Raw genomic sequence first — 11778 nt, 5'->3', positions numbered from 1 at the left:
CAGTCATGCCGAGTGCCAAGGGCTGAGCCTCTACCAATTACAACCCAGCCCTTGTAGGCATGCTTTCTGAGCAGACCATTTTCCGGCGCTTTGTCCGAACGGAACTCTGCTACCCTACCACGCGAAAAGGGCAGTGCAATACCGCAAACACCAACAACTTTTGTTCGCCTTTGTGAACGGAATGGGGAAACCCTGTAGACAAATCAGTCTGGCGGTCGGTCACCGGCCTATACCCGATCAGCTACCGAACAAGTAGAGGCACCGCATGGCCATCATTGAGCCACCTGAGGCGGGGAGCACTTGCATCAGACCTGTAGCAGCAACGAACTGCATGTGGTCGATGCCCTTCCGCATACATATAGGTGTATAAAAAGATAGAAACTCCTCCTCGTCTCTGTACTACATCACCCTTTCTACACCTAGATAACCCGTACCCAGCCAAAGTATCGAGCATATCTGCCCAATCAGACAAGATGGCCTCCTACAAGATTGCCGCTCCCGATGAATACCTTGCCATCACTGGCATGGGTGTCAAGACCCGTGAGTTTCGTCTTGACCTCTCCTACCTACAATGCCGTCGACGTCAACGTCTAACACGTACCACTAGTCAAAATCACAAAGGCGGCATGGGTTTGGCCCTTCCAGCGCTGCATGCGCTTCAGCGTGCAACCCCACGACTACGCCATGAGCCTCCAGGCCATGACCAAAGAAAAGCTGCAATTTCTCCTTCCCGTCGTCTTCACCGTCGGTCCCGATGTCAACCAGCGAGGTGCCAACATCCGCATGTTCCATGATGAGCCCGGAAAGCCCAGCAACGAAGATGACGTTGCCACGGCCGTCTCCGACTCGGCAGTTCGCCGCGAAGACCGAGGCGATGCCCTTATGAAGTTCGCCATGCTCCTGGCCGATTCGGGCCGCGACAAGGGTCCCAACAACCATGACTTTCTCGAGGGCATCGTCAAGGGCATCATCGAAGGTGAAGTCCGTGTGCTTGTCTCGGCCATGACCATGGAAGAGATCTTCTCGGAGCGTGAAGTGTTCAAGCGACGCATCTTCCGCAACATCCAATCCGAACTAGACCAATTTGGCCTCAAGATTTACAACGCCAACGTCAAGGAGCTCAAGGACGCTCCGGGATCGACCTACTTTGCCTCGCTGTCCCAAAAAGCGCACGAAGGTGCAACTAACCAAGCCCGGATTGACGTCGCCGAGGCCCAGCTGCGCGGTAACGTGGGCACGCAGAAGCGCAAGGGTGAAGAAGCGCGGGAGGTTGCCAAGATCCAGGGAGAACAGGACCGCGAGCTGGCCAAGATCCAAGCCGAGACGCAGGTCCAAAAGACGGAGCGGGACATTGAGAAGGCGACAGCCGAGGCCGTCCTCAAGACACGCAAAGTCGAGCTCGACCGGGACGTGCAAATTGCGGGGATCCAAGCCGCGCGCAAGACCGAGGCGGAGGATGAGGATCTCAAGCGCGAGGTGCAGATCAAGCGCGCCGCGGCCGAGATGGAGCGTCTCCGTGCCACGGACGTGGTCAAGGCGAGCATCGCGCGTGAAGCCAAGCAGCAAGCGGCTGACGCCAAAGCGTACGAGATTGAGAAGGAGGCGCGGGCCAACTTTGAGAAGGACAAGCAGGCGACCGAGGCGACCGCCTACAAGACCAAGGTCGGCGTGGACGTCAATGTGTACCAGATCGAGGCGGAAGCCAAGGCCAACTTTGAAAAGGCCAAGCAGCATACCGAGGCGGACGTGTATGAGACCAAGGTCGGTGCCGACGCGCAGGCGTACGCGGCCATCAAGCTGGCGGATGCGGAGCTCCAGCAGAAGCTGAGGGCGGCAGAAGGTATGAGCGCCATGGCGGAGGCGTACGCCAAGATGAGCCACGCGTTTGGTGGTCCTCAGGGCCTGCTGCAGTACATGATGATCGAGAAGGGCACGTATGTCGAGCTGGCCAAGGCGAATGCTGAGGCTATCAGGGGATTGCAGCCCAAGATCAGCGTCTGGAACACGGGCGCCGAGGCGGGCTCTTCGGGTGGTGCTGGCGAGCAGCAGAGCAGCATGGCGACCATGAGGAATATCTACCAGATGCTGCCGCCGTTGATGACAACCATCAATGAGCAGACGGGCATCACGCTGCCAGAGTGGCAATTTGGACGAATGGCTGGACAGATGTCGGAGGTGGAGAGACGGGGACAGGCATCCAACGGACAGAAGGAGTAGGAGTCCTGTCACTGAACTGGTGATTTTTGTCCTCCATGTGGGTTTGGCTTCTTTCTCTTCTTTTTTTTTTTTTTCTTCTTTTTTTTTTTCTGTTTGGTAATGGATGATACCACGGTTGGGTTCGCTTTTCTACACCCCATGTTCCCTAGCAGGATGTGCCCCATGCCCCCTCTCTTTAGTTCTTTCCTGTGGTCTACCCACCCAATACGTTGCCCTTTCCTCTTTCCTTCGAAACCTGAATGGTTAGACAGATAGACCCACTTTAATGCTTACTGTAATTGTGTACAATTTCCGTGGATGTCTCTGAATCACCAAAACAGAAACTGGAGGAGCGAGTGATGCCTTTACTTCCTGGTAGGCAGACCTAACATTTGTTCGGCGTGAAGAACATATTCGGGATTTGATATATTAATTTGAGGTTCGGGTCAAGCATGATGGGAGATAATGATGGCTTCCCGGAATCACCTAGTGGTTACCTACCTTAGCATGAGCTGATGGAGCGGGATGAAAGAGATAAGGGAGGTTGCCTTGTACCTTGCCCTGAGCCTTCCCTCTCAACAATTTGTTGAAGATGCACGGGGTGGAATCCCTCGCTTAGAGCCAAGCCAACCGACTGTCCTCGTTGGAAGTGGAAGGTTCCGAGTCCTTTTCCAGGCAGGAGCTTCCACTTGGCTGTGAGTGAACCCCAAACGGAAGGATGACCCCACATGGCTGGTTTGGCCAAATGCATGCTCCTACATAATTTACCTCTAAGTAACCGAGCTAACCGACGACTACAGTACCTCTACTCGGTGAGCTTAACGAATGCTTAAACGACTGGAGCCGTACCAAGGCAGCATGTCAAATGCGGAGTTGGCATGGCGGGGACGAAACGGGCAAACTTCGGGGTGACGTGGGGCCCGTGCTGAACCGTAAGCCAATCGGCGTTCATCGGGCGTCAGCGCTAACCCTGCTAAACATGCCTTCCCCATTCGTTCCCCATGGGGGAGTACCACCACTGACACCTCCTTCCCCGCAGTGAAAGATGGGGTCGATGGAGACTCTCCCCCACAGACCCCCCTTGGGCTTCTCAGCGTTCCATGAGTTCAGTTCTCACACCACTGCCAGGACTTGTTGGCTCAAGCAGCATGGAAAGTGAACCCCCCCCTCCCCCAACCGACCTCTAGTACCTACCTCTACACTGTACATAGCCGACGTTTTCCCGGTCCTGGAACTGTTGCTGAGGTTATTTGTCACGAACAGCACATTCTCAAGCGGTCAGCAACAAATCGCCCCAGACCCCCCAGATGCGTGGTGGACAGTACCACCTCGTAGTCCGTCGAACGAACACGAACAAAACTCAACCAACCACCATCACTCCACTTGCCTACTGGTGATCGATGCCCCTTTCCCCCGCCTCCTACCCCGTGTTGTGGGGGTGCCAGGGGGCCCCGGCAGAGAAGAACCAGAACATCGACGGACAAAACCCCGGACGACCCCGGACAAAGATGCAGAATCGGCCCGATGTTGGAGGTCTATCGACGCCCGCAGACACAACTGGCTCCAGAATGGGACCCGAAATCCCCAGACAACGAGACAAGCGCGAGACAACCCAGCTGACCTTGAGCCTCTTCAGTTAGGTCGGGCTAGAATCAGTCTAGAATGCAGGCGGCATGACGACAAGTCCCATGGGGAACCTTTCGATAGCTCGGGACATGGCCTACCCATTTGGCTAGACACCGTTGATAGACAACATGTCCCCAGCCTGACGGGACCCTCCTCATCACGGAACAATGGTTGCAATGGAACTAGCTAGACTAGACCACGCAGCCCAGCTCGTGCTAGGTAGGCTGCCCTGATTTTATCCCGGTTGATCGTTTAACCGGCTGGAGAGATACAGCATCGCTGAACAGGTGCAACTCAACAGAGTCTGGATCCGTCTTGTATATTTATGTTGCCACGACGCCCTCGTTGTTGACTGGCACAGCATCCTTCCTCCGATACTTTGTCCCCCAGGCCCAACAACCTCAGTCCCATGCCCTGTCGGTGATTTTGGAACTTCGCTCTCCATTCATTCTTGTCCCACCCACCCGTACACGGACAATACAGTCCAGTCAACAAGACACTCCGCGACACTCGACACCATGTTCTCGAGAGAGTGGTGGAAGAGGCGCTCCTTGCGAGTGCGCGATGACAAGGTCACAAAGGCAGCCGAGCTCTCCCTCCGAGAATCCCTCCTTCCTCTCTGCCTTGTCACCATCCTCTTCTTCCTCTGGGGCTTCAGCTATGGCCTGCTCGACACCCTGAACAAGCACTTCCAGGAGACACTCCACATTACAAAGGCGAGATCTGCTGGTCTTCAAGCCGCTTACTTTGGGTATGTCTCTCCTCTCCGCCCCACTCCTACCACCACCTCCGCTAACCACTTTTTCTTCTCCCCAGTGCCTACCCCCTCGCTTCCCTTGGCCATGCCGCCTACATTCTTCGCCGCTTCAGCTACCGTGCCGTCTTTATCTGGGGTCTCTTCCTCTATGGCCTCGGCGCCCTTCTCGCGATCCCGTGCATCAAGGCCAAGTCCTTCGCCGGCTTCTGTGTTTGCATCTTTATCATCGGCAACGGTCTGGGCTCTCTCGAGACGGCCGCCAACCCGTACATCACTGTATGCGGCCCGCCCAAGTACTCGGAAATCCGCATCAACTTTGCCCAAGCTTTCAACGGTATTGGTACCGTTGTAGCCCCCGTGCTCGGATCGTACGTCTTCTTCGGTTTCGACGATAACCTCGCCCTCCAAAACGTGCAGTGGGTGTACTTGGCCATCGCCGTCTTTGTCTACATCCTTGCCGTCGTCTTCTTCCTCATCGAACTGCCCGAGATCACCGACGCAGATATGCAGCACCAGGCTGCTGAAACCCATGCTGGCGATGCCGACCAGCCATTCAGGAAACAATACCGCCTCTTCCACGCCTCGTTTTCCCAATTCTGCTACACGGGCGCGCAGATTGCCATTGCCGGTTACTTCATCAACTACGTGACGGAAACCCGCAAGAACACCGATTCCGCCTTGGGAGCTCAGTTCCTGGCTGGTGCTCAGGGGACATTCGCCGTTGGCCGCTTCGCCGGCGCAGCCATCATGCACTTCGTCCGCCCGCGCAAGGTTTTCCTTCTCTTCCTCACTGCATGCATCATCTTCGTCGCCCCTACCATCACCCAGAGAGAAAACACGGGCATGTCCATGCTTTACGTCACCCTCTTCTTCGAGTCCATCTGCTTCCCCACCATCATGGCGCTTGGTATGCGCGGGCTCGGTAGGCACACAAAGCGCGGCTCAGGCTTCCTTGTCGCCGGTGTCTTTGGTGGCGCTGTGGTCCCCCCGCTGATGGGCGCCGTGGCGGATATGCATGATACGGCCATGAGTATGGTTGTTCCCCTAGCCTTCTTTGCTGTGGCGTGGACGTATGCGCTTGCCGTCAACTTTTGGCCGTGGTACAGGGATACCTGTGATGCCTTTACTACGGCGGAGATCGGTGTGAGGGACAGGGAGGATGGTGTTGTTTCCAAGTCGGTCGTGGACGAGGAGGAAGCCGTGGGGATGGAAGGGCAGACAGTCGGCGAGAAGGGCCTGTAATGGCGAGGCTGGTGAGGATAACCCTCGAGTGGGGTTTGAAGTTGTGTTAAAAAGAGTTGAATATACCCTTGGAGAAGATGAATGGGGTCCGGCCCAAGAGAAAATGGGTTATGTTTGGATAGACGCCCTGATGATCAATGAATATTATGACTATTATGCATACTTCTACCCCTTGCTACTTATTTTGTGTTGAAAGGGATAATGATTGTTCTTGCACGTCATGACTCTTGACAATACCCTCAGAGCTGAATCATCAACTGATTCTTGCCAACACAGTGTCATGAACCTGAACAAGAAAACTTCAGGTTGGCAGGGGAATATCCTACCACGCTGGTGCGCTTGCAGTTCCCCAAAAGATCATCTTCCATGGCCTATTCCTTGCACTATGCATCTCAGTACCGAAATTAATCCTTCCCTGTCCATGCTTGCTCGTTTTCGTACAATACCTATCAACCTACCGTAACGGTACGAGTACATATACCTATACAAGATCAAACTTTGACAATGTTGATGGCAGTTGGAACTACCTCTACATAGATTGACAAATCTGACGTTTTCCGCTAGCCTACACCATCGGTATCATTGAGGTGTAAAAAGAGCATGAATGGAAGGTACCTACCTAGTAAAGGGGAAGTTGGATTTATAGCACTGGTCGACTGGATAGAGACAGCTTTTATGAAGAGAAAGTAAGACCTCACAAACAAAGACCCTGAAGAACTCGTTGTTACGAACCATACAGTATACCTTTTCTTGCTCGTTAAGCATGATGTCCAACTATATCTTAAGCATCTGTCCAAGAAGTCGCTAGAGACATGAACAGCACTCACTTATCTCGCCTCCGGATCCCCTCCGTTCTACCAAACATGACCTAGCAAGCTCCCATATTCCTTTCTCATTGTGGCGACGCTTCAATCTGTGGCGAGGGGCGTGTGAGGTGCGACTAGTCGTTGGAAAGTTCGTGCCGCAACATCACTAGGGCCTGCCATGATACCAACCCGGTTCAAGCGTCCGTCAGCTGACGAAGGGTTTGCGCGGATGCAGACTGTAGTGATGCTAGAGCCAACAGATACCTCGATAATCCGTTGAAAAGCTGCCGCGACCTTGAAGTACCCCGGATCCTCAAAACCGTAGAATCGACACATGTCCATGTGGTTGTTGCCGATGTGTTGTATGTATCGTCTCAATCATAGGTGGGCCAAGGTAGGATAAATAGTCCTTGACGATCTAAAGCATGACATGGTAGGTCAGTCTCACCAGCCATGTGCAAGTGCAATGTTACAACGTTAGGTGCTTAGAGGTGCCTAGAGGTATGGCAACTTGAGAAACTGTTTTGTAAACTGACCTTTTTACCAAGCAGCAGTAGTTCAAGGCCGACTACTTCTTGAAACGAGTACTGCTCGGAAATGTAGTAGTTCCTGGACTCTAAGTTGACCTCGGCGGCACACCAACGACCGCGGAAATGCCAAATCCTAGATTCATGACCCGTAAACCCATAAAATACAATTACCTAGGTACTACAGCATCCCCTAACAGCTTCTGAGTTTTCATCTATCATTAACCCGTCAAATCATTCCCCAGTCGCCTCACAAACGTCCGGCCTGTCTGACAAGATAAACCCAAGTAAACTCCTTCCTGCCGATGTCTTATCTCTCCCCTTGTTTGCCTCCTCTCACTCTCTGCGGATCCATTTCCTATCCCTCCCTAGAAATAAAAATAGTACCTAGGCTCATCAAAGACATGATAATGATGTCCCCTGACTCCCTCGCCCCTAAACAGCGCCGGGAATCTCCACCCATCCGGCACCTGCTGTTCTTCCACCCTCCTATCCCTCTGTTCCTTGCTCGCCGCCAATATCCTCCCCTTATCCGCATCGTCTTTGGGCACGATAAACTTGGCAACCTGCAACTCCGTGTCTGTGATGGTTGACCTGCTCACGCGGGCGTAACCAGTGCGGAGAAGATTCTTGTAAAGAATATACTCGCACCACCTGTCCCAATCCGTGTAGTCGACATCGTGCATGCCCGAAATGTCGGAGACGTACGTGTTGTAATTTCCTTCCAGGGGCTTGGTAACAAGATAAGAAAGCAGAACGGCGGGCCGGTCGGCCGGAATGGAGCCCATGAGTTTGGCGAGGTATTCGGATTGGAGACGGCGGTCCTCGGGGTCTTCTTCTTGGCCGGAGTGGAAGACAAAGACGTCCACTAGGGAGCCGTAGACATCGAGCGTGGCGTGAATTGCGGGAGCGAGTTCACCCACTGGAGAGGGAAGCAAATGGTGGGTGGAGTTGAGAATCGGGAACTTGGAGAGCAAAGCGGCACCCCACGTGTGCTTGTTGGGACCCGGACCGTAGTCAACGTACATACCAAGGTCCTCGGCGAGGAACTGGGTAGTGTCGCGATTGCCCATGATGATTCGCTGGAGATCAGATTCCAAAAGGCCGATGACATCAACCTCCAACTCCTTGATGAGGTCGCGCATGCGGTACTCAGAAGACCACATGTCGTTGTCGAGCGAAAAGTGGATAGTCCAAATGCCGGCCGTGAAGAGGCGGTCTTCGGCGTGGTAGGGCTTGTAGTCATACGAGGGGAAGCGGAGGAAGTTGGCGACGAGGAAAAGAATGTTGAGGAGGCCGAGGATGCCAACGTGGTACTTGCGGTGGCCGAGGGAAGAGCTGCGACGGTCAGTGGAAGCAGCGTACTTGTGGCTGGCTTGTCCCGAAACAAGGTCAAAGACACCGGCGCCGATGGTGAGCATAGTGGTGAGCATGATCCAATCGGTGTGTTCGCGGACGTAAGGGCCACCAGGGACGAAAGCGTAGGCTACCACCCAAACGTGGAAGAGGACAAGGAGGTTGTAGAACAGGAAGCCGACACCAAAAGTGACAGCTGGGTTCTTCTTGGCAGCCTTGCTGATCATGGGCACGGCGATGGCCATGAGGTAGGTGGTCAGGATCAAGGCGCCATAGTAGCCGAACCACTGCTCATACAAGGTGAGCATGGCAGCACCAACGCAGGCAACACCGTATGCGGTCCAATTGGTAACCATGCCAGGCCTGAAGACACCGATGAGAAGACCGCCGGTCATGGCAGCAATAGTGTAGTAGGCATGGACGTTGGAGACAGGGCCACGGACAGGGAAGCCACCCCAAACCCAGAGAATCATGGTGCTGGTATCCGAGAGCAGGGAGTGGATAGCGAAGAAGAGACCACCAATACCAAGGGCGGAAAGGAGGGAAGAGCCATTCTTCTGCTCGCTGACGCCCCAGCTGTTAAGGGGAGCCTTGCGAGTGAACCTGAGCACAGCCAAGATGGCAAGAACAAGACCAGTCCCGTTCCACCCACCGTTCTCGGCGTGCATGACGGGCCAGATTGGATTGTTGGTGTACCAGGCGAACTTGGCAATGGAGGACATGAGAAGACCGGCGAGCCAAGCAATGACGCGGCTCTCGAGCCTAGAAGGATGCACAGAGTCCGAAGACCAAGTAGCAGCCCAAGCAAGGCAGCCCATAAAGACACCGAAACCGACAGTGAAGAGGCGGTAGACGGGGTCGTGGACCTTGTAGGCCAACAAACCAGCGAGCGAGAGGACATGGAAGAGGCGCTGGTGGTTGACAACGAGGGAGCGCAAAGGCCGAATGCCGAGAAGGACGGGAGAAATGGTGGCCATGACGAAGGCTTCGTAGCCAGATATACCCATGTGCCAGAGAGGGAAATCTACAGAAATCAGTACGCTTGGCTGGGTGAGGAGATTCAGACATTGACTTACACCAGATGACAAGACCCAAGCTGGTCAGGGTGGACCAGAAGACGAACTACGACCATGTCAGACAGAACTCCTCCAAGGGCTTGTGGTGTATAGTGTTGTACGTACGCCATGGTAAACATCAGCGGCAATGTCGAGAGCAGGGCCCAGGTTGAACCCTGCAGAGTATACGCCAGCAGTGGCCTTCTCCTTCCTGTGTAACAGTTTGGTTAGTGGACGAACGGGAGGAGCGGAAAGGGACAATGGCTTGCTTACTCCTTCTCCAGAACGGCAGCAGGAACGGACGAGGCGTTGGCACTATACAAAAAGTCTGTTTTAGAATCTGGCTTGTCTTTTTGATCTGGGCATCGCACACAGGGCTGTGTATGTACAGAAGCGCGCAAAATAGAAGAACAGAGGCTTATCGTGGGAGCCATTGGACGTACCCCTTGCTCGCGCCCTTGACATCCTTGACAACCACCTCGAACGTGTCAAAGTCCAAAGCAGTTACCGCATCAAAGGCAACATCGAAGAGAATGAGGGCCCATTCGAAGAAAGCGTAAACGGTGTAAGCTGTGCGGCGCATTGGCGCAAAGGTTAGCACATTGTATTCCGTTTGGCGCAAGAGTGTCTCCAGGACTGGGAACCTACCTCCGGCCACGCGGTGGACCTTGTGCTGGATAAAGAAGTAGACCAAGGGAACCAAGGTGCCAAAGAAGCTACCGGCAATCCACTTTCTGTACTTGATCGCCTTTGCGTTCGGAGGGCTCAGCGCGATGCATCCGGTAGTCCAAGGGATTGTAAAGACGATGTACAAGATCATGAGGATATCATGCCAGTCATGGTCGTCGGTCGAGGTGATGTAGGTCCAGCCGCCGCATGTAAGAGTTCGGATGACACCGGAGATGGCAATTGCCTTGGGGAGAACACGGCCGGGCTTGGCAGTCAAGAGGTACCAAAGTCCAACAAGGGCGAATCTCGGACCTGCCGGATATTAGTATGGCGGCGCAAGGCGCATTTTGTGGTGGGTTGGGGGGTTTGTATTGTATTGTTGAGCGTACCGGAAGTGATGGCGATAAAGATCATGAATATGGATCGTTCGGGATATCGATCGCCAATGGTGGCAGAGACTGAGGGAAACCACTCGTCGGGGTAGCCATACCACTCGTTCTTCACGATCTTGTGGTAGTGGAGGGCGCATCCGATGATGAGGGCGCTAAGGAAGGCAGCTGGTGTCGCATTGGGAGGTGTTAGCACAGGTAGGTATGTATGATGACATGCCGGGGTTGCTGGGAATAGCCTCTATGCAGTGCGGGCAAGTAAATATTGACATACCATAGGCAACGACAGTGTGTGTCCAGCTGATCCATTGGCCGTTGAAGGAGAGCACGACGCCGGCATCCTTGTCCTTGTACCTGGACGACGCCATGGTGGCAGACTGGCAGTTGTTGTTGTGTTCGCGGCGGAGATATCGCGGACCTGGAGCTTTCAACTTGTCGCGCAGCGTCCAGTTTTGGCTGGATTCTCCAGGAAAGATTGGCAATGGTGGAGGGGTCGTCGGATCCGGAGTTAGTGGGATTTGGTGGACAACATGTCAGGGCCTCTGATCGCCAGTCGAGTAAACACAATGACGGGCCACGAAGAGGGTGAGGCCAGAAAGGGAAGAAAAGAAGGAATAAAAGAGAGAAAACCGATGAAGCTTGAGAGAAAAAAAAAGAACAAGACTCGAGACACCCGACGGATGGGAAGCTCGGCATGTAGTCCGATGACAAACACCGGCGGCATGCCTCAGTCTGAAAAGAAAAGCTCACCAAAGGGAAGCCAAAGCGCAGGATCGTGATTCAGGTCCCTGTCACCTAACTGAATCATTGCAGCACTAACAGCCCGGCGATTACGGGACTATTGACGAGCGTCGATTGGCGAATTGGGTTGTTAGTGCCGCTTATAAGTCAGTCCATGGGCGGGATCTTCCAATGTCACTTCCATGCCCGGTTAACAGGGCCAGGGTAGGTAAGTACCGCCAAGACCACTAGTATTCCCAGACAGGGTACTCGGACCACTTCAACACTCCGCGGGTGTGCGAGGCGGCCCGGGTGTTAGAGGTAGAGGCCCCAACGGGAGGCACTGCACGTCAGTGGTGATCGTGGCCGCCCAGCCCGCCCGCCCCTCCCGGAGGAAATAGGTGGTGCATCGTGAAAAAAAATGGAAGATCTGGA

General features: G+C 54.2%; 3 protein-coding genes across 3 annotated transcripts; 2 read left to right on the top strand and 1 right to left on the bottom strand.

The window, feature by feature from the left end:
• Positions 1-429: 429 nt before the first annotated feature.
• Positions 430-2313, top strand: NEUTE1DRAFT_68137 (uncharacterized protein; the record flags this gene model as incomplete). The annotated part of the gene is made up of 3 exons (XM_009855472.1): positions 430-540; positions 608-1662; positions 1762-2313. 3 exons carry the CDS (start codon positions 474-476, stop codon positions 2215-2217), a joined length of 1578 nt encoding a protein of 525 aa, XP_009853774.1.
• A 1840-nt stretch (positions 2314-4153) lies between these two features.
• NEUTE1DRAFT_68134 (uncharacterized protein) lies at positions 4154-5979 on the top strand (the record flags this gene model as incomplete). Its single annotated transcript, XM_009855471.1, has 2 exons — positions 4154-4573; positions 4639-5979. The coding sequence occupies 2 exons, from the start codon at positions 4341-4343 to the stop codon at positions 5819-5821; spliced, it is 1416 nt and encodes a 471-aa protein (XP_009853773.1).
• A 1267-nt stretch (positions 5980-7246) lies between these two features.
• On the bottom strand, positions 7247-11208 carry NEUTE1DRAFT_86810 (uncharacterized protein; the record flags this gene model as incomplete). The annotated part of the gene is made up of 8 exons (XM_009855470.1): positions 7247-9534; positions 9587-9632; positions 9692-9776; positions 9839-9880; positions 10009-10135; positions 10214-10546; positions 10624-10791; positions 10898-11208. The coding sequence occupies 8 exons, from the start codon at positions 10989-10991 to the stop codon at positions 7523-7525; spliced, it is 2907 nt and encodes a 968-aa protein (XP_009853772.1).
• Positions 11209-11778: the final 570 nt, after the last annotated feature.

This window comes from Neurospora tetrasperma (genome assembly GCF_000213175.1).
Source record: "Neurospora tetrasperma FGSC 2508 unplaced genomic scaffold NEUTE1scaffold_5, whole genome shotgun sequence".
Lineage (NCBI taxonomy): Eukaryota > Fungi > Ascomycota > Sordariomycetes > Sordariales > Sordariaceae > Neurospora > Neurospora tetrasperma.
The sequence above is the reverse complement of the archived record's forward strand: the minus strand, read 5'-3'. Positions and strand labels throughout refer to the sequence as shown.